The following is a 23,086-nucleotide window of genomic DNA, read 5'->3' as shown; positions in this document are numbered from 1 at the left end:
ATTACTGGCACAAAATTACAGCCTATCACCCCCGGAGAACTTTTTAGTCGGAAGTGGGATGGGAGGGGGGCGGGAGAAAGCCACAATGTATACACATGTAACAATCACACAAAAGCATCCAAGCACACATCGTAATGATTTATTTGCATTTTGCACGGAGTGTGGGGAGCCTTGCTTTCTCCTTTCTTTCAAGTTGGAACTCGGATTTCCCATGCTAACCATAATGCTCCATTACTGTAAATGATCATACGTCATCAATTTAAACAACACACACACTCTATGCCATGCATCGGAATGGAAAACGATCACAAAAGAGGCCAAGGCGGAACCGCTGTGAAAGCCATAACATTTATTGAAGAGCAGACATATGTTTGCAAATCACAGCACTGCATGGGCATACAATCTGTGGTTCGTAATTCTGCTCCAAGGAAGCTTTTAATAGAGCCTTCTCATATAGCCCCTTTTAAAAACAATTAATGAAAGGGTTAAAAAAAAAGTGTCAGTTGCAATTACATTTACAAAAACCAAACTGCAGCTTTTTATTTAGAATGAATCTGTGCTCGGCTACTTAGATGTACACGTGTTGATTATTTGGACCGACGCACACATTTCTGTAAGGCAGAACTTTCCCATGAATAATGGCTTTAGGAACCCAAAGAGTATCTCAGAATAGTGTCAAGCTTAGAGAACAGGGCAGCAGCCACAATAGAATTTCTATCATTCGCCCCAATTACTATACCACTTTGCCCTCAAGATATTCAATTCAGCATTTTATTTTTGGAGTAACAAAGGAAAATTCATCTGACAAAGGTCATGATACAGAATGCTTCTATAAAAGACACTTCTCATCTTAACATAGAAAAGCTGACTTTCTTTTGTTCCAGTGGAAGAAATGTTGGCCAAATCGTCAAAAAAAAAAAATTGAAATATATATATATATCTTACCCAGATTTTAATGTGGAATTTAACCTCCCATTTTCCTCTAAAAGTTATTTTTTAACAGCAACAATAAAAAACAAAACTTCATTGCCAGGCATTTAAACAATTTAAAGGAAAATATCTATGTTGGTAAGAAAAAAAATGTTATAGTATTCATTTTTCTGTACTACCGTGTTTTTTGGTTTTTTGGGGTTTTTGTTTTTTTTTGTGGATTTTTTTTTGCCTTTCCTGGACATATCTAAAACAGTGATCATGGAGTAGAAATTTGATTTTTATACCTTAGAGATTATTAATATGAAGCTACAGAGTTATTTTGCAAACATGGAATCTGATAGTATAAAACACCTGACGCAGGAATACCTAACTGATAACCCCTGAGACTACTGAGAGTAAAATTAGAAAATTCAAAAAGAGAAAACCTAGCTGATATGCTCTACTCTGCGCAACTTATTTTGTTTAATACAGCATCTATTATAGCTTTATTTGGAAAACAAGTTGTCGGCTGACTTCTAAGCCTTCTCTGTACTTGGCCCTTGGTCTGAACACAGAACTGGCCAGTTCAGGTCAGGTTCTTGCTCATGTCTTGTCTAGGTCTCTGAACATATTATTTTACTCTTTATCCTTCATTTACTTTGAAATTCAGAAATCTACCTGCCTGAACATGATGTTTTGATACCTAATTTAATATCACATGTAAAAAGTTCTATCAATCCAATATTTTGTCTAAAAATGTAATTTTCTTTAACCTCTCTTTTTGTTATTCGTCAATGTCCATGCAAGGAACCTGTTTATGGTATTCAGACTCTTCACGGAGAACAATCCAGATATGCTCATCTCAGTTTTCTGGCAGGTGCTTCCTAGTCACTAGTATATCTGGTTTCTCTTCACACAGAAAAGTTTGCTGATCCATCATCATCTGCTTGGTATCTTGGCTGGATTTATCCCAAAAGAACCTATGGGGGAATGCCGACTTGCATTCCTAATTTGTAAATCACAGTCATAAAATCGGATGAAAATGCACACATATTCTACTCACTAATTTGTACACCAAATTTATCAATCTGAAGCTGTCAAAAAGAAGAAAGTGGAAGAAATACCTTCATAGGTATCCATGTGATTATTTCCCCAGCCTTGAAAAGTGCTGGCCTTACGTCTTTGCTCATTGTTTTTAAAAATCACATTCCTTTCATTCAATCAATAAATGTTTCGCAAACTCCTGCTGTGAGTGGCCACTGTAACCTTTTTATCCTTTCTAAAAGAAAGCAAAGGGGCTTTTATTTAGTGGGCTTAAGGCAGCAATAAGGACACATCAATTTACGGTTCAGTTTTCTAGCCTCTTTCACGTAGAAGGAAAGAAGGAAGGTCACAGTAAAGAAGGGAAGGGAGGAAGGCTCTCAGCACCTACTATGTGTCAAGCACCAGGCCAAGAACTCTGTGGCTGTTTGATATAGTTTGATGCAGAACTAGAAGAGGTATTTATATTCCCTGTTTAAGGACAAGGATAAAAAGCTTTTGATGAGTTTGACAACTGTTCAAGACCATTCCCCATGCTACACTATATGTTCTAAACAGATTCACTTCCTCAAGAGGCAATCAACGTGATTCCAAAATTTGAACTAAGATCCGAGGAGCTCCAAAGTCAAAACTCAAGGCTTACTGTTTTCGTTGTTGGTTTCACACCATCAAGATGCTGTAAACCTCTCAGGACTGAGAAACTGCTTGAGTACAGCTATTCTAATTTGCTTCCACTCCTTTGGTGGGAAGGAGCCCTTACATTGCCTGAACCAAGAAATAGTTTCTATAAATAAAATCTTTCTTTCCTCACCCCCAAAATTTTGTTAAAAGATGAACTGAACAAAATTTTGCTATACTCCTCCAAATTCCTCTATGTTATGAAGTCTCTAATTAATGTCACTTGATGTTCTAGGAAATACAAATCAAGATATTCCTCCAGTTCTGACAATGTATTTGTCCCTCGGCTACTTCCTTTAGCTACGAAGGATATCACATGAATGTTAGATAAAATTTAAAATGCTATAAAAAATGACTCATCCTAAGAGTAATTGTCTTCAGATACAATGCATGGTAAGACTACCTCCTTTCTCTTGTGTTCTAAACTCTAACCTGACCTTGATTCAAGGCAAAAGAAATAAGGGGTTCCTTTACTATCTCTGCTTAAAGCTTTCTCTCTCTGGCTTAGGTAAGACATCTTTCAAGTCCCTTGGCTATCGCACCATTCTCGATTGTGACTCTTAATTTAGGTAAGGAGATCATTATTTTCAAATTCCAATAGCAGACATCAAGAAATTTAAATTCAGCAAGCTAACTGAAGTTAGACATCACACAACTACAAAAGAAAACTTGAAATGACCAGAGTCCCCCCCCCTTTTTTTCTTGGTTGCAGATTGCTTCATAATGCCAATGGTGAAAATAATAGATTTTTCAGATACTGGGTTCTTTCTAGCAACAGTTCGACAAATGCATGTAAATACACATCTGTGAAATAAATCTGCCACAGACGCTGCACCTGGAAATGAGGTCTTGAACAGGAAACCATTTATTATCACAATAAATTATATCTGTAAGCTATCCAGACCTCCCACTCCTTAAGAAAAATCTAGCTTGAAAATTTGAAAGACTCTGGTTCACTTGGGGAAAAAAATGATGAAAGGTTGATTGGAGTCTAACCCTCACTTATCTGCAAGCCACATATAGTTTAAAGGACAATTTATACACGCCTGCAAGCTTAATTTCCTTGCATTTGCATTTAGGAATGAGACTGATTTTACAGCATCAAAATTAATCTCTAGAAGGAGATAAACTATGTAAACCTTAGATTTTTAAAGCAGTATTGTGATAAAATTGCCCTTGGGGACCTTAACTGCTCACCTAGGGGCCAGCATGCACCAGGAAGAAAATGAACATAAGCCGGTTTTCCTTTGAGAGTTTCCTACTCTTGAGCCCCACGATGCTGATGCAAACTTTAACAGATCGTGTGTACTCCCAATTCGTGCAGGGAAGACTCTGTAACAGGACTGATGGCTCATGGGCTCTCCGAAGCTGCCTGCCCTGGCAGCCTGGGGCATACCTAGACCTTTGTTGATAATTTCCTTTCAATGAAGTTTTTGGTCGCATCAACATGGTTGTATTTTCTAAGCAGGAAATAAAACTACCCACAGCCAAAGGCAAGAACAGCAAGAATGAGAAAGACTCCGGATGTGTCTTGATTTCCTTCCCCCACTCTATTCTACTCTCCTGTCGGGTTGTGGTTATGCAGGGTTCGTCATGGCCAGTGCCACCGCTGACCTCCCTGTCCCCATGGGGCCTGACATCAGAAGCCTGGGGGGTGAGGTGGGGTCAGGCCCAGCAATGGCCATGGCAGTCCCCAGGGAGTGAGGAGAACTAGAGATCAAGTTACACAGCTGATCTTGCTCAGTGGTCTGTGAGAGCAAGACGCCGGGCCAGGTCCTAACATTACGCTTCAGCCAGGTTAAATTAAACATGAGGAGTTAGAAAAAACTGTCTCCCCTTGCCGGTGTTCCTCAATTCATCAGCTTTATGATCCTACCTATATACGAAATAACTATGAAAACCACCTTAAAATAAGAATTCCGTCACCAGACTATTCTATAGAGAATTATATAAAATACCTCAACCCATAAAAACATGGTCCTATATGAAGTGAAAAAAAGATGTATGCTAAAATATAAAATTAAAGCTCCTAATTCTCAAGTTAAAGGCTCATGCGGAAATGATGTAATGATGGGCTAATGCCAGAAACCTGCTTTTTGTCTCATATTACGCTTAATATTAGTTATCACCCAAATGCCTCAGCCAACCTCATTTGTTTTCATCAAGAATTCAGACAATGGAGGGGAGGCTCCCCAAAACAGGCACGAGACCTGATCTCAGAACAAAACTCAGTACTTTGTTATGTATGATGTTTCACTGCCTCGTTTCTAACTATTATAAGTTAGTTACCCAGCGTACTAAGTTGATTATTCCAGAATTTTTCCAAGCAAAAAGTTAAGCTGATGAGTATTTCCAGGGTCATCATCCATTTCCCTTTTTGAAAGAAGGTTCTAAATATGCCCATTTCCAGTCTTCAGGCACCTCATGAGTCCTCCACGAGTTCTCAAAAATGATATCTAGCGGTTCTGTGATGACTTCGGCCAATTCATTAAGTACTCTAGGATGCCAGCCATTGGGACCTGTGGATTTGAACATATCGGGGTTATTGAGGTTCTCCTTTACGCATTCTTCCCCTAGTCCATCATGGATTCCTGCTCCTATTTTTCTTTAAGTAAACTCGATGCCCAGTGTCGGGCTCGAACTCACGACCCTGAGATCAAGCGTCACACGCTCTACCAGCTGCTGCCCCTAGTCTTAAGTCACAATTGTCCCTTTTGGGTTATCACATGGACTTCTGAAAAAATAGCTCTTTTTTTAAAGATTTTATTTACTTATGTGTCAGAGAGAGAGAGAGAGAGAGAGAGAGAGTGAGAAAAGCACGGAGAGCGGCAGGCAGAGGGAGAAGCAGGCTCCCTGCTGAGGAAGAAGCCCAATGCAGGACTCGATCCCAGGACCCTGGGATCATGATCAGAGCTGAAGGCAGATGCTTAACTGACTGAGCCACCCAGGGGTCCCTGAAAAAATAGCTTTAAGTCTCTGCTTTTTATCTATTTTCTCTTTGAAGCTACTAAATAAAAAATGTATTTTATTTTTCTCCAGCCTGTCTTGTTTAAAAATATTCGGTATTTCCTTTTATGTTTTTTGTAAGAACAAGAAAGTAAAAAAAAATAATAATAATAATGAAAGTATATCTTGCAACAGTTTGTCTCCCTGGATTACGGCCTACCCCACCTGAGCATCCTTCATAACAGAATCACAGTCGACACACCTGGAGCTGTTCTAAAGGCCACCCATCTCGTGCTCAGAGGAGACGGATCTATGCAACTTGTATCTGCCAGTGCTAATGCAAAAAGCACTTTCTGAAATAAAAGAGATTCTCAATCATCTTTAACCAGGATCATCTGTACGCATAAACAGCAACTTTTTCACATAGGCATTTAAAAAGCATAGTTGTGTACAAGCCGGAAGCGATGAAGCAGGATTCCCTACAAAGCAGGACCCTGGTAGGACGCATCTGTTGCGGTGTGGTCATCTGTGCCAATGCTCCGGGACTGCTCTTACACTAATTATCGCCCAGCTCTGATAGGTGTTGACAGTTTTAACCCCTTCCTTGTCACAGTGATGCCTCAGAACACTGAAAGCCAGCCACAGATTACAGTTTCCTGCCCATATGTCACCGTCTGCCCCAAATCCCCTGACAGATCTAGAATAGACAGAGGGGAGGAAGAAAGAGAGAGAGCGCAGAGGAAGAAGGAGGACCCCGGAGTCTTCTGTGTGATTTCTGATCCGACAGGAGGACTGTGCCACTTGGATTCCACTGTTGACTTGTTTCGTTTTGTTTTCCAATTCGAAAAGGTTTTGGTAAAGGTTGAATCGATTTTGTGGTCTTTTGTTTTGTTTTTCTACTCTCTACCTCTCCAGCCTTACCCCCAGTTTCATCTCGTAAAGCTGTGTTAAGAAAAAAAAAAAAAATCATGTTGCACACATCATTAAAAGACTCTTTTAAAAAATAATTCTGCACATTTCTCTAGGGTACAACAATTTGTTTTAGCACATGCCATTCTCACCCCTGCTCAAACAGCCACCTGCTGATGGCAATATGTTAACTAATATGTCATTATTAATTAGTTTGGGTAATATCATCCACCAATTACCTCCAAATGGAGAAAAAGTGTTACTATCCATGCTTAGGAAGTTTCTTTCTCCAGGGACTCAAGCTCTTTCTGAGCCTTTTTTTTTTTTCCTATATTACTAAGTAATAATATCATACCACTAATTACTAAATTCAAATAGTCACTCAAATAAACTCATATCTAAGCCAATGCCTCTATTAAAACCTCCTTCTGTTACAAATTGTGGAAAAGTAATGTTCAATCTGTCTTGACAGACTAACTTTTTTGGCGGTGAATGAGGGGAAGTTAGTAGAGGAGGGAAGTCACCCATATATAAAAGAGGCAAGACTGTTTGTTTGTTTGAAGATTTATTTATTTATTTGAGAGAAACAGAAAGGGCATACGAGCAGGGGGAGAGCCAGAGGAAGACGGTGAAAGAGAGAGAATCCTAAGCTGAGTGCAGAGCCTGATGCGGGGCTCGATCCACGGCCTTGAGATCATGACCTGAGCCAAAACCAAGAGTCAGAGGCTTCACCGACTGAGCCACTCAGGCGCCCCAAGAGAGTTTGGTTTCTACCGCTGTAATAGGTGAAGGAATGAAAAGGCCTTCCCCCCCAAAACTATATTGACTATATAGTGCAACCAAATGCATTTCGAACAGAAAAAGCAGAAAGCGCGTCCGGTTGCAGCATTAGGGGTTTCTGAGCGAGCAGGAGGAATGCAGCTAGGATCAAGGAAGAGTCACAGAGGGAAGGAAGAAGCCTCATCCCGAGGACAATCTTATTAAAACAGAAGATTCTCAGATCCCTGCCCATGCTAGATACAGTCCTGGAAGTCAGAGAGATGTCCTCACCTACCTTTAAAGGTCATTTTTATTCCAGGAACCCCTGAAAGTAAAGAAAATGCCTTTGGACAGGCTATCAGCAGCAAGTGCAGACCCCCTCCGTATTAAACTCCTCTAAAGATGGGGACCTCAGAATCATCGACAAAGGCAGCATCAAGCTGACAGCCTCGAAACCTCCTGGACCTCTGCTTCAACAAAACCAAATCGCATTCATTGAACAAGCCCAGCCTTGCATTTTGCTGTTTTCCGTTCTTTGGGGGAGAAGGCAGGAGCCGGAGGAACGGGATTTCCGCAGCTGGGTCAGGAAGAGTCGCAGGGCTCCAGAACAGTCGCAGAGAGCGGTAATTAGCCCAGCACACGTGGCTTCAAGATCGCAAGGAAACATCGCTCATTTCCCCGTTACAAACGCGGCTTCCTGCTCTGGCCGCCGACATGCACCGGGACACCCCTGCTCTCGCTCCTGCTAGATCCCACTCTTGGGGTGGAATAGAAATGAACAGATTTTTCAAGTTCTGGCCAGCTTTCGGGAGAAAAGGGCTGTCAGTAAGCCTTAGGGGCAGACAGGCATCGCTAGTCCAGCCTCATCTCACAGAGCTGCTCTCCCCCTGCCACGCTTTTTTCATATTTCCCTTTCCCCCTAAATTATCTGGCATATGCCTACCAAGAGAGAATCTCTTTCTTCACTCCGCCAGGGAAAATAATAATCTGTTTATAAGCATCTATTGGCTTCTTTGGATTACTAGGTTGACAAAAAGTCACGCATGGAATTGTCTCGACTCTCAGTCCTTCCTCGAAAATCATGAAAGCCAACCTCAGGTACGATAAATAGCAGGTTATATTTTTGGTTCTATTAATGGTCCTGGAGTTTTGCTATTTTTAAGGACAGTCTGTGAAAAATGAATGCTAGTAGCTTGCTTGTAACGTGCCAAATTATAGCTCCCCATTTCCAGGGCAACACTGATTAAAAAAAAAAAAAAAGTTTCTTACCCCAGTTGGTCTAATTCTCCCCCTACCCACCTTTGATCAAGACCACTCTCAGAGTTCTTACATTAGGGCCACACGAACCTAATTCTTGAAATGAATTGCGACTTTCTCAGTTTTATTTGTTCTAGGCTATTAGGGGGAATGGGAGGGGTGGGGGGGGGGAGTCTTTCATTTCACAGATATTTGGCAATTCTAATCCATGCTAGAGTTCCAATCTGAGAAACAGAGAGGGGCAACAAAAGTTACTGAATGAATAAAGAGACTATTGTCCTGTGCTTAAAAATGAAGATTTATGAGATTACATTTTTTCTCAGTTGATTATTCTGAATTTTTACTGATTTCAAGTCTGGTACTCTTTTTAGCTTCTGATTTTCCCCCCTAATTAAAGACAACCAGAGTTATACGGAGGCTACCCGATGTAAAAATTATTTCTCTGTTGTGTTATTATTCTAAAGGCTATAGCCCCATTGCAGTTGTAGAATCAAGAGACAGAAAATCTCTACATTTGATGGCTGGCACAAACACACAAAACTAGTGAGTGTATATTAATAGCCAATATAATTCCTTACAATGGGGGGGGGGGCAATGGTGACAACCATCTCATAGGGAAAAATTAAGATTCTTGGTACAAATACCACCTTCTCTCCTTCTGGATGACACAAGGGGCACGAAGCTGAATCTTTGGGTGGTCCAGTGACAAGATAAAAAGGTTTTTTTACGTCATGACTTTCTCAAGCCAAGTTTACCAACATTCAGTGTCTCTCATTACAGAACCCAGGATGGTTAGAATTTGCTTTAGAGAGAGGGGGCTTAAATATAGTCTCGTTTTAACTGTAAACTTCTCTGGGGGCAGAAACCACATTTCATACTTGTGTGTGTGTGTGTGTGTGTGTGTGTGTGTGTGTGTAGTGACATACACTACTACTGATGATTGATTGAATCATCCACAGTATAATTTTTATGTATAATTTCTCAGTCAACTAAGTTCCTATTGGGAAATATTAGTCGAGCAAGTCAGCTGGAAGTATATTTTCCTTTGCCTATACAACAGAGAAAAAATTTTCAATATATACCCACTTTACCAGAATGTACCTTAATGGTCACCTCTGAGTTCCTCAAAAGGCTTCTAAGGGTCCCCTGGGGAAGGCCGAAGCCGCTCCCAGACCCCAATAAGCTGGAGGATGCCTCTTATGTTATAAAATTAGCTAGCATCCATGTCCTTTTTCTGAGAGTTACAGGGCAGATTTCCCAGGGATTTTGTCCAAGACTAAACAATGTTTGACCTACTCCAGAATGATCTACGTGTATTTCTCTTTTTGACTTTAAACACAAACACCCAAATGCTATATAAACTCTTTGGTACAGTGCTCCTGTCTTCATCTGTGGTGTGTCCTTGCGAGGTACTGCTTTACAATCTAGTCCCTGGAAAAAATTCGGTGGAATATAATAAACTGCCGAAGCAAACTTCACTCGGGACTTATCTGCAGGTTTTCAGCAAATGGAAAGTAGACCTGAGCGGCTGGAAATTTTCTTACCCACTTATTATTCAGCAAACTCTCAGGAACAAATTCAGAGGTTAAAACACAAAAGCGTCTTTGTTTATACTGTCCTCAGGGCATTAACTGATTTTATAATTTTCCCAACAGAATAGCTATGTAAATTCCCGATTTCTTAAAAGCACTTTGTGAGACCCATCACTGAATATTCTGAATGTGCTAAATTCCCACACACTGAGAGCAACCCACAGGGCTGTGGTCTGTGAGTGGTAGCAAGCTCGGGGAGACCAGGTTCAGAGGCCCTGGACCTCCTCACTGCCTGGGGTTAGAGCCACAACTTATCTCCGCCAGGAAGAAATGATCAAGATTTAACTATTGGGAATTCTGTATTGTTCTTCCGATAATTTTATAATAATTAACAGCTGTCACAACATGAAGCTGGGGCTAGGTCACCGCACTTTGAAGAAGTTGAATAGCACAGTTAAAGAAGGAAAAATGGTAGCTGGAGGGGACAGTGTTTTTAAGAACAAAGAGGGAGCTTAGGCATATTTACAGACTGAGTGGAAGGATTCCATGGAGAGAGACCAAATGCCAGAAAACAAAAGGATAATTACGGATCAAAATTATTACTTGGGATAAGACCAGATACCCAGGGAGGGATTCGTCTTAGAGGGGAGAGGGGTCATTCCTCATCAGAAATAGAGGGAAAGAACAGATGGGCAAAGATGCCAGTACATTCTGATGGGAAGGACAGATAGGGAAGGAGCTCATGTGGAGAAGGACTACTAGTTCTCAGGAAGGACCAAGCCAAGGCTATCTGCAGATCGAGGGGTGAGAGGGGCAAGGGCAGGACTTGAAGGAGAGGGGAGAAGTCTGAGACAGCCACCAGGGGGGACTGTGACAGGAGATCAGCCTGAGAGCTGCAGGAGGGCAGGCTCGGCTGAATTGGACTACATATAGAATTAGAGTAAAACGGGCTTTTAGAATTTTTCTGTTTGTGCTTGGAAGTCTCCAAATACCACCCCAAATAGTGATCAAGACACAGGCCTAGAAATGAGTGATACAGATCCAGAACAGGAATAAGGATAAATGCTAGAATGTGCTGAATATCAGTGTTCTGTTCTCCCGTGCAGTTCATCCAAACACATTTGGTGGGTTTTTTTTTTTTTTTTTTTTTAAGATTTTATTCATTAGAGAGAGAGAGGGAGAGAAAGAGGAAGACCACAAGCAGGAGGAGCTGCATGCACCGGAGAGGGAGAAGCAGGCTCCCTGCTGAGCAGAAAGCCCAATGCCAGATCCCAGGACTCTGAGATCACGACCTGGGCTGAATGCAGACGCTTAACCGCCTGAGCCACCCAGGCGCCCATTTGGTGGGTCTCTTGATGAAAGTCCCGTTGATGACTGTCTCAGTCCGTGCAAGCTGACAGAACAGAGTATCAGAGACCGGGTGGTTCATCAACAAAAGAAATTTCTCACGCTTCTGGAGGCTAGAAAGTCCAAGATCAAGGTGCCCACAGATTCGGTGTCTGGTAAAGGCCCTCTTCTTGGTTCATATACACCATCTTCTTACCCTGGCCTCACATGGCAGAAGGGGTGAGGGAGATTTCTGGGGGACCTTTTATAAAGGCACCCGTCCCATCATAGGTGCTTTACCCTCATCACCCAACCACCTCCCAAAGGCCCCACCTCCAAATACCATCATACTGGGTATTAGGTTTCAACATAGGAATTCTGGAGAACTCATTCAGTCTACAGTAATGTCTGTCTCTAACCAAGCTCATGGGCTGCTCACTTAAGGGTTCTCATCTCTGTCTCTCCCTCTCTTTCATCTACCATGTCACCATAAAATCATCCATGATTATGTACCGATGGTCTCTGAATACACCATTAGCACTAATACACTAACCCTTACGACAATTACCACAAACATAGTTGCCCTTAGCAGTACATTTATAGTAAATACTATGATTATTATTACCTTCCTGTCCTGGCAACAGTGAGCAACCAGCAATATTTATTAAGTGACCCTCCTCCATGCCAGACATTGTGCTGAGAACATTATGCACAATCTCCATTACTTCTCCCCATTTAAACCAGTGTGATGCCCAACACGGACCCAGTCTTATAGATGAGGAATCTGAGGCTTTAAAGTGTAGATAACCTGGCAGTGTCAATGGGCTATTGGTGGCAGACGGGGTCGGTCCAACAGCAAAGCCGACCTTATCAAAGTATGTCTGAACTCCCCATCACTTTTGATTGGGAATATATAACATATGAATAGTGTTCCCCAAAGTTCACATCACTTGGAAAGTGAACTAAGAAATACGGCCTTTGCAGAAAGTTCAGGCTCTCAAGACAAAATCATCCTGGATTCAGGGTGGGCCCTACATCCAGGCACAGTGTCCATATAAGATGAGGACAGTACACACAGAGATATCACAAAGGAGAAGCTCATAGGACGGCAGAGGAACAGAGATACGCAGCCATAAACCAAGTCACCGGAAGGGGCGAAGACAGATTCTCTCCTAGAGGCTTTGCAGGGAGCATGGCCCCACCAAGACCTCGAGGTCAGACTTCTGGACTCAGAACAATGAGAGGATAAACTTCTGTTGACTTATGCCACTCTGTTGGTGGCACTTTATCATAGCAATAGAGAACCCTTTCGCAGAAATTGATAATTTCTCAAATGCTCTCCAGAATATTTTTAATCACTTCATTGTTTTTGGCATTACATGCAAATGTGACTTTAGGCAAAAGGTATTTTTAGTCAGCATATTACATGCTGTGCAGAATGCTTACTTAGATATTATATTTAATGTCATTCATAATATATAAAGAAAGTTTTGCTTCTTCATATTAAATAAATGATGCAAAGTATTTTAATTATGTAAGAAAAATAGGACTTATAAAAAATACATTAAAAACTATACACTGGGTTTATACATGAACTCTGTGTATATTAAAAAGAAGACTGAGATTTAACCATTATTTGCCCCAGCATCAAAAATAGAAAATAATCAGAATTCGAAGTGATTGCTTTTCTTCTGCTTAATGTCCAAAGCTTATTTATTATTTATTTGAATATTTATGATTTGCTCTAAATTACAGGACAAGAGAAGGTTTCAGTGGCTATTTGCAACCATTTCTCTACTAATAACACACTATGTATGTGGATATTTGTATTTCTAATAAGTTCAAATTCAATATAATTGCCCATATTTTTCTGTTTTTGATATCAGTTATTGACAAATGAGAATTTAATGTGCAAGGTAAGCATATTCAATCTCTGTGAGGTTTTCATTTTAAAGAGGAAAATATTTAAATAATTTTCATCGATACGTTTAAAGATATATAATGAAACAATCACTATTCCTAACCTAGAAGACTCTTCTGACTCCTCCGACAGCTGGAAAACCCTACAATATTCTATATTACGCAGCTCTCAAACATTTGGTTCCAAGATCCATTTGCATTTTTAAAAAACCACTTGAGGATTCCAAAGAGCTTTTGTTTTTGTGGGTTTTAATTATTGATATTTATTGTATTTGAGATAACAACTGAGAAATGTTTAAAATATTTGATTCATTTAAAAAATAAAAACAGTAAATGCATTACATGTTAACCTCAATAAGATTTTTTATGAAAAATACATTCCCCTCCCCCCAAGTTAATAAGAAGCGTGGCATTCTTTTGCATTTTGGGATATTTCTTTAAGGGCTGGTTTGACAGACGACTGGATTCTCACATTTTCCACATTTGATCTGCGGCAATGTTTTTTTACGTGAAGTATCTAAACAAAATCTGGCCTCACACAGATGTGTCATCAGAAAAAGGAAGATTATTTTCATAGTTTTAGATAATTGTAGTATTATTTTTGATGACATGCCAAAACCTGACAACACATAATTGTCAAGCAACTTCTTAAAAGTCAGCTGCAATGTGAAATCTAAAACCACATCAACGAATTTTTCATACTCTGTCTACTACATTAAAAAACCCCTGGTCTATTTCCTATTAATGGGTCTCTTCCCATATATGATTTTCCCACATCATGCACTGGTCATTTGGAAAATGGCGGGTTCCTGGGTTACGCAGGTCTTCTAAACATTAACACATAGCATTATGAAATATCAAAAAAGTAAATTTGTTAATGTCATTGCCCATCTCATCAAAAAAGCCTTCAAGTATTGGGAAACTGTCAATCTCACTCCGACAGACACAAGTTTTCCTAAATGGAATTCTTACTTGAATATTCAAATTTTATCACTAACAACAAATATTCTTCATTCACTTTCGGAAGCTGTCTGCTAAACACCCAAGTTCGGATACCCATGGTTTTTTTCTTAGTTACTCTTTCAACTGAAAATGATGTTCTATAAATAAACCAGCCAGTTAGGCTAGCAGCTCCAACAGCAGCCGTGGTTTGCAAAGGGACAAGGTCCACGCACACTTTCATTTGCTGAGGAAGCCTTTATGGGTACGTAGGGGAGAGAAAATAAATTTCCTCCTCTAGGTTCCTGGCTGAAAACCCCCTGTAATAAAAGAGAGACAAACAAGAGAAAAACTAATTTAACTTAATTTTGTGTGTATTAAGGCCCCAAAGATATGAGACCCAAAGAAGTGACAAAAGCAGGCAGCTTTTATGCCTTTTAGATAAGCAATAAATGTTTGGCAAAGAAGTTTGGGCTTAGGGTAGAAACTTAGTAAAGAAGTAACAAGGTTTGTTTATAGAGCCTCTTGGCCTTGAACTCCGCATCTCTGGTGATAAGGATGGCTCCTTTCCTTCCGGCACAAAGAGGAGACCATTCACATGGAAATTGAGTTTCTGCTTTCAGAGAGACAAAGGACACTCAGAGCATCCTTCTTGGTATCAGCTGTTTCTTATGGAACTTTAATTCAAAGTAATCAATATGCCAACATGGTACTATTTTGGGGCACCCTGCCATCAAACAGTTCTCCTTTTGTTACCCAGAATATTTTTTTTCAATGTACTCAGAGATTGTGATTTAATAAGCTTGCTAATTTCTATGGCTTCATCAAAGATATTTTAAGGAAAAGGGCTTTTTTGGGCACGTACAAGCAAGGAACACAATAAACCCTAATAATACGGTTTGGTGCCCCTGCCTTGATGGGCACTAATGTGCCAGCATTTTTACTCACCCTTGCTTGTGTGCTACTGGTACAAGGTGAAAAGGGCAAAGATGGTCACAGTGTTGCTAGGAAATAATTATTAACTCGCAGACCCTTCAAAGGGTCTCGGAGAGCCCCTGGGGTCTGTGGGCCATACTTTGAGAACCACTGCTCTGTAACACTTACAGATGCAAGAGGCAAGGTAGATATCACAAAATCAGCACCAGCAAATCGCTGGCCAGCTCAGCAGTCCGGAATAGAAGTCCGCCCTTTGAAATAAAAGCTCCTTCCTAGTAATTGCTCCATATTTACCCTCCTGGCTCCCCACTTGCCTCAGCCCCATGAAACTGGAAAGACTGGATGGAGCCTTCCTGCCATGAAAGCAGGTTGACTTTCCTCTCCTGTCTGGTGAGAGAGATTGCAAAGATAGCTGGTCCAAGGGGGCGGAGGTGTCTCTAAGGGACTGTGCCTGCCAGCTTTCACCACAAGAGCTTTTGAAGTGACTCCGGCAATTGTGAACACAGCCAGCCTGCCGCATCGAAATAACTGCGGTCTCCTGGCATCCCATCCCGGCTTCCCGAACACTGAAGCGTGCCCTCCACTGGGCCTTGACCTCACCTGCCAAATTGGAATGGGCAGGGAAGCAAGGCAACTGTCATAATCCTCTGTAGCAATTCCTTGCAAAGCGAATTTGCATGTTTCGTGGCAGCCAGAATGCAGGACTGTCCAGGGCATCCGTGCTGTTTGCTCTCGCTCTAGCTCTCCTCTGGTTCTGGCAAGGGAAAAGAGGGATGCTCTCAAGTGTCTCACAAAGGCCACATGCTCTGATGCCATCATTCAGAGTCTCCATGAACACCAGCTGATCGCTTTAAAGGAACAGGACTAGTAAAGTCATCGGAATAACCCTCAAGACAGGGGCCTTGTCCAAATGAACTCTGAAGACACGCATAAATGGGTTACCTGATGCAGCAAAATAGGTCAACAGGCCTGAATTTCATCATACACAGGAGGTCTTTACCACAACATACTTGTTATATGAAGTGATAGTTCCAGAAGGTTTGGGAACAAATCCCAGATCAAAAGACCTCACATGGGCCGCCTGGGTGGCTCAGTCGTTAAGCGTCTGCCTTCGGCTCAGGGCATGATTCCAGGGTTCTGGGATCGAGCCCCATATCGGGCTCCACGCTCTTATGGGAGCCTGCTTCTTCCTCTCTCACTCCCCCTGCTTGTGTTCCCTCTCTCACTGGCTGTCTCTCTCTCTCTGTCAAATAAATAAATAAAATCTTTAAAAAAAAAAAAAAAAAACCTCACAGTTATAGTACAAAGTAGCCTAATGTCACTGTGTCCAGAGTAAGTCTGGGTGGCACTGTGTGTGTGTGTGTGTGTGTGTGTGTGAGAGAGAGAGAGAGAGAGAGAGAGATGCTGAGGGTTAGGGACAGGGAATGGAGAACACGTGAGGGTATCCTACCTCACACCAAACCAGTCTACCTTTCAGGGTATTCCTCAGTAGCCATCTCCCCCTTTCTTCCAGGAAAGAAGTTGCACCCTCTGAGGGGTCAGGTATGGGAGGGGTGCGAGGTAGTGCAGGACCAGAGATCCAGGCTCAGAACCTGAAATGAAACCCCAGGTGAACCGCGTCCTGGATGGGTGGCCTTGGGCACTGAACCTAACTGCTCTGTGCTTCAGTTCCCATCTATAAAATGGGAACAACAGTAGTACGTCATCTCAGAGTGTTGTTCTGAGCATTAAACAAGCTAATATTTTAAGACGATTTCAGAGCAGTATCTGGCATGATGTAAGCCCATCTAAGTGCCTGGGTGTTTTTTCTAACACCTACCCCATCAAAGGCATGGAATTCTATTTCTCTGTTTAATGACTGAGTCATATTAACCCACCCCTAAGGAGGAACAGATCCTTAGGCACATCTTCAGGAAAAAAACAGAAGGGATGTGTGGAGGCATTAAGTTAGTCATCCACAAATGTTATTAGAATGAATCATGAATAATGTGTATGCTTTAAGCACTGTCTAGCCATTAACTTTTAAATATTTCATTTAGATTCGTGAAGCATGTCCTATAGAATGTAACTACCATAGTAGTTCTCGGCTTGTTCAAGCATAAAGACATCTTTAATTATTTTAAAAACATCATACCCCCCCCAACACACACACACAGGGCATTTGAATAAAAAAGAGTAATCTTACTGTTATATTTTTCTTACTTTCCTACTACCCTTTGATTGAGAAAAAATATTGCTTTAAAAGTGACCAAGAATTTAAGAGCACCTTCAAATGCATTTAAACAAAACATATGATTTATGTAGAGATCCACTGAGAATGTTTGGTACCCGGAGAGGTCCCAAGACTCTTGTATTAATTCCTCAAGGGTCTGCGTTCTTTGGATCAAGAGCCCCTTAGAATCCCCAGATACTGAAATCACATTCTTGAAAACATTCAAATATATTAAAATGAAAATTGGTTAACCAAATGAAAGTCAAACCCCAGAAACTCCACTTCAGTGTAACACTGGTGGCCGACACATTCTGGCCTTGGTTACCATATGCCAGGCAAGACTAGAGAGCAATATTTCAAGAAGGGAAAAGGGCAGCATTTTTTAGGTCTTAAATCAGAATAGCTTGCTTTTACTCTCCACACAATCTTCCACAGTTGGGCCTTACAATTTTTCATTGTTTACTCCTTCAGGAATCCAACCCACTGCAGCAAAGACGTTCAACAGAGAAACAGATAATCCCATGTAGTTTCTGCAGGAACCGTGCCTGTTTCCAGAGAGGACCCAAATTTCCTGGAACGAATGCAGTTCCATGGAAACATCCCCAAGCAAAAATACAGAGGCTCAATGGGTTGGATATTTTTCAGAAAATTCAAAACCAGGATAACAAGGGATTTTATATTTTAGTACTCCCCCTCCCCTTCTGCTGATAGGAGTTTCCCCTACATGACCCGGAATGCAAGTCCAAGAGCTGAATCTTGCCCCCCAGATAAAACAGGATTTAAAATAAACATACACATCTGCTGAAATCATGTTTACGAACAACTTCTTTTCTTGTGTGCTTCTCATTCTCTTTGAGACCAAATGGAAAATAACCTTTCACATTGCTGCACTTTAAAGGAGGAATTGTTTTTATTTTAGGACATAATGTGCAAAATCATGCTATTTAACACTACGTTACATTCACAGATCATGAAAGTTAAATAAAGACACCTTGCTGATTTCTTAATATAGATTCGGCTAAGATTAGTTATGCATCTGCCATCTTAACATTCAGATTGGGGGGAAAAAAGCCTTAGTTAAAAATCACACTTGCATTGTAAGTGCTTAGATTTTCATGGTTCATTTAAGAGCATCACAATCAAGAATTTAATTATGTCAAAAAAAGAATGGTATCTTCTTAACAGGCAAGATTATATCCCCCTCAATTTCTCCCTCCTCCCCAAAATGCTTCATTTCCCTTAACCTCTATTGGACTTGTTTTCTGACCTATGAAATAGGCATTTGGTTAGATGATTTTAAGATAGCCTCTGCTTCTATCACGCTGCAATTTTAAGATTTCTAAGGAATAGACTGATGAGGAGGCAAAGAGGAAACAGAGCCAACATGCTATGGGAACCTGGCCCATCTGATTCCGAAACAAGGTGATATTTCCCATGATGCCAGACAAATGTCCCGCAGGGCACCGTCAGGGGACTGAACCCAGGCTGAAGGGAAACAGGGCACCAAAGAACCACAGAGAAACCCAAACCTTAACTCTGCTTTCACACTTAAACATATGCCTCACGATATACTATTCCATAAATCACCAAATCCCAAAAAAACCCACGGATTCCTCCCAACCCAGACCTATTGCAGCACTGGGATAGACTGAGAACTAATAACAAGAGGTTAATCTGGGGGGAGGGGAAGGTCTTATTTTTGGATCAGCAAATCTAACAATAACTTCCAGCTGAGTAACAAAGTGTTTATGCCTTGTAAGTTTCTATAAATGCGCAGTACAATCCTTTACATTGCTGAATTACTTAAATAATTCACTCTGGTGGTGGACAGTGTTCTGATTGGTTCAATTAAATGAAGGTCTGATGGGTGAGGAGTCCTGTTCCCCCACCAGAGCCCAACACAAAGGCTTGTGAGCGGGTAATTTAGGAATGCGGTTCTGGTGAGTAGAAGGGCCAGGGAAAGGGAAATAAAGGAAGGAAAGCCAACAGGAGGAATCATCATGGAGCTGGCCACTTAGGCTCAATCCTGCAATGGAAATGCATCTCAGAACCATGCATGTTGAAAAGAAAGAGGGAAACATTCATCCCGCAGAGTTTCTTGGCCATTTGTCAAGGTTTGCTTCGTGGGTGTTAATGTCCCTGCAATTCCTGTATACACACGTGAGTCCTTAGCTCCCACAGCAGTGCCCGACAAAACCAGAGGAGCCCCTGGACATAAAGCAAGGCACGCAGGCTTCGGCCAACGAGCTGTCAGGCTGCACCCACATCTGCTAGAAGAAGCTTGGGCAGAACTCCTTGCATAGCAGTGGCTGGCCTGTGAACTCCAGCCCAGATGACAGGAACTGGCATACACAAGTATCAGGCATGTGTATCAGTCAGGTGGGGCCAGTTATGCCACGGTAACAAATGACCCCACAATTTCAATGGCTTACAACAACAAAGGTTTATTTTTCAGTCGTGCCACAAATCCAGTGTGGGGCTGCTACAGTTCCGTGCCATGTTCTTTGCTCCAGGACCAAAATTGAAACAGTCTCCATGAGGAACACTGCCAGTCACAGTGACTTGAGAGAAAAGATTAAATTTGTGAACCATACGCAGTTTTGCAAAGCTTTTGTGTGAAAGAGAGCCACCTTCTACTCACCTTTCACTGACCCAAACAGGCCATATGCCTGTGCTCGGTTCAGAAGGCTGGAATCTGAAATACCCCTGGGAGGGGGCAATGCAGGAGGGTAGATTTAGGGTAGAGTTATACAATCTCTCATACTCTGCTTTCATTTTCATGGGAGAAAAGCCAGGGGTAGGAGGAACAAATCACTTCAGGGAGCCCTGTGCAAATTCTCTTACAGCACCATCTTTTCTTTGAGCATACAGCCAGCCAGGATTTAGAAATACTAAGTCCCAATCAAAGAAAGCAGATCTACTACCAATGGGGCGGGGGGGAGGATGGGTGATTCCTCAGGGGGAAGCATTAGAAGTCTTTAACTTCTTATGCCATAATTTTTTTTCATTTCATAGATGTTGAGATGGGTCAGCTCTCAGAAATCACAAATGAAGTGACTTCTGAGCAGGTTAATGATAGAGCTGGGACTAGGCTTTAAGTCTCCATATTCCCATTTCAGGGCAAAGTTGGTAAGAAACATTATGGTTATAACTTTATATTCAAGTTACCTGAAAAGTATACATATTTCAAAGAAAGTATCTTTTTTTCCCAAATTGAACAACTTAGCCTAAACAATGAAACAATTTTAAATAGCTATGTTAGCACTACCCTGACAAGACAAAGCCCAGCTTACTTTATGAATAAGTATTACTGCGAGTACACGTCTTACAGTCAGAGCGCTTAGCCTGCTGACCAGAGATGTCGAGTTCTTGGCAGACACTTAAGAAGCATCAGAACTGTGTCAGACGAAATGACCAAGAGGGAAAAGGCTAGAAGGGCCTCACTGAGGGGCGCCTGGGTGGCACAGCGGTTAAGCGTCTGCCTTCGGCTCAGGGCGTGATCCCGGCGATCTGGGATCGAGCCCCACATCAGGCTTCTCCGCTGGGAGCCTGCTTCTTCCTCTCCCGCTCCCCCTGCTTGTGTTCCCTCTCTCGCTGGCTGTCTCTATCTCTGTCGAATAAATAAATAAAATCTTTAAAAAAAAAAAAAAAAAAAAAAAAGAAGGGCCTCACTGAAATAAAGGGAGTCCCTATTCGGGAAAGAAAAATGTAACCCTCCAGGCCTTCATCTAACTCGATCTGCCTCACAGGCCAGTGAGGAAAGGGCGGCAAACGACAGCATTCCTGTGTATTCAGTCCCCGCTCACTGAGTGCCCACCCCCTGCACGGCACAGTTCTAGCCCCTGGGCTGGGAAACCCGAGGCAACCAACGTCCCCCCACCCCTACCGAAGGGTGCCCTTTAAGGAGGGGTAGGGAGTGCAGAGGAGAGACAATTCGACGTGCAAAGAACCAAGATAATTACAAATTGCGACACGCCCGTAAATACAGTAAAGCAGTGACGTGGTAGTGAGAGGTGAGGTGGCAAGCTACTAAATGGTGTCCTCTCTGAGCAGGCAATATGTAAGGAAATTATGAGATCATTTACGTAAAATCGCAACATGGTTTTCAGAAGTAGTTAGCAGCATTAGCCCATAAGGGCTATTGTTACTCTATTAAGATCCTCGAATGAATTTTACCTTCTGTGCTTTCTCTTCACCTCCCATTCCCCACCAAAGCTCTCACTTAATTGGCCATTACTCTATTTTTTTCTTGTTGTATTTATTAAATGCAATTTTATGATTATAGTTCTTAATTTAAAAATCAAGCAAGTGAGCTTTTTATATGCCCATTATCTAAATTAAGTTGCATTTTAAGTATTTTCTGTATATCACAAAGCCTTTGAAAGAAAATTCATCTGCTCTCGTCACAAACCCCAGCTACCCCCTGCCTCTACCTGTGTTTAATTCTTGTTGTAGAAAGATTTCTTACTTTCAAAACGGTTGTTGGGTAAGAACACAGGTTCCGCTACACAAAAACGTCCTTTCTAACCTCTCCTGGGCAGAACACATAAAGGACACAGAATTCTAAGAATGACTCCGAGGACCCATGCCTTTGTCCAATGCCCTCCCTTCCAAGTGTGAGTGCACCGGGTGCATACATGAGAGGTCACTCCCATGATGAGGTTACATTGTAAGACAAAAGGCAGATGCTTCGGGTGGACCTAATCTAATCCTAGTGTTTTCAAAGCAGAGTATCTTTCTGGCCAGAAGACAGGAAGTCAGAGAGATTGAGAGCACAAGAGGGCCCTGGGCCTCCACCACTGCCTTGAAGAGGGAGAGGCTACCTGAGAAGAAATGCAGTTAGCCTCTCGATGCAGAGTGGTCCACACTTAACGGTCAGCAAAAAAAAAAAAAGAAAAAAGAAAGAAAAAACGGGGACTTTGGATCTACTGCTATAAGGAACTGAATTCTATCAACAACTTAATTAAGCTTAGAAACAGATTTTTGGGGCACCTGGGTGGCTCAGTCAGTTAAGCATCTGCCTTCTGCAGGTCATGATCCCAGGGTCCTGGGATCGAGCCTCACATCGGGCTCCTTGGCTTCTCCCTCTCCCTCCCCACTCTCTCTCTCTCTCTGTCCAATAAATAAATAAAAATCTTAACAACAACAACAACAACAAAAAGAAACAGATTCTCCCCCAAATCTTCCAGAGAAGAGCCCAGGCTGGCTGCTACCTTGACTGGCCTTTTAAGATCCTGAGCAGAGAGCCCATTGCGGCCTGCCCAGAATGTTGACCTACGAAACTCTGGGATAATAAAGGAGTGTTATTTTTAGCCTTTAAATTTGTGGTAATTTGTCACGCTGCAATAGGAAACTAATTTCCAGATTTATCAGCTGACATGTTCTACTGATAACCAGCTGCGTGAGTCGTCTGGCCTTCAGGATGGGAGCAGTTCATTCTACTGAAGGGAAGGGAATTTTCGGGGAGAAAAGAGGAGGAGGGTCAGTGATGGAAAACCAGGACCCAAAGCAAACAGACCAATGGGAAACACTGTATCATTTACCTGCCCAGTTGCTGTTACACTTGTGCCGGGCCCCGGATCCCTCTCAAGGAAGGAAAGGGTTACAGCAACTAGAATAAACTAAAATGCACCGAGCCACAAGGGCTAGGGATTTGGATACAACTGATTTTCTTCCCAATTCTTACTTAGCACATGGGGTGGGGGGGGGGGGGGGGGGG

General features: G+C 41.9%; 1 protein-coding gene across 1 annotated transcript in view; it reads right to left on the bottom strand.

Moving 5' to 3' along the window:
• Positions 1 to 5,087: 5,087 nt before the first annotated feature.
• Positions 5,088 to 23,086, bottom strand: part of SAMD5 (sterile alpha motif domain containing 5) — a 50,089-nt gene continuing 32,090 nt past the window's right edge. Inside the window, exon 2 of the mRNA XM_040627933.1 lies at positions 5,088 to 5,150. Coding sequence (XP_040483867.1) covers positions 5,088 to 5,150 — 63 coding nt within the window. The remainder of the gene's footprint in view (positions 5,151 to 23,086) is intronic.

This window comes from Ursus maritimus, unplaced genomic scaffold (genome assembly GCF_017311325.1).
Source record: "Ursus maritimus isolate PB19 unplaced genomic scaffold, ASM1731132v1 scaffold_13, whole genome shotgun sequence".
NCBI classification, from domain to species: domain Eukaryota; kingdom Metazoa; phylum Chordata; class Mammalia; order Carnivora; family Ursidae; genus Ursus; species Ursus maritimus.
This window is presented reverse-complemented; position numbering and strand designations above follow the sequence as displayed.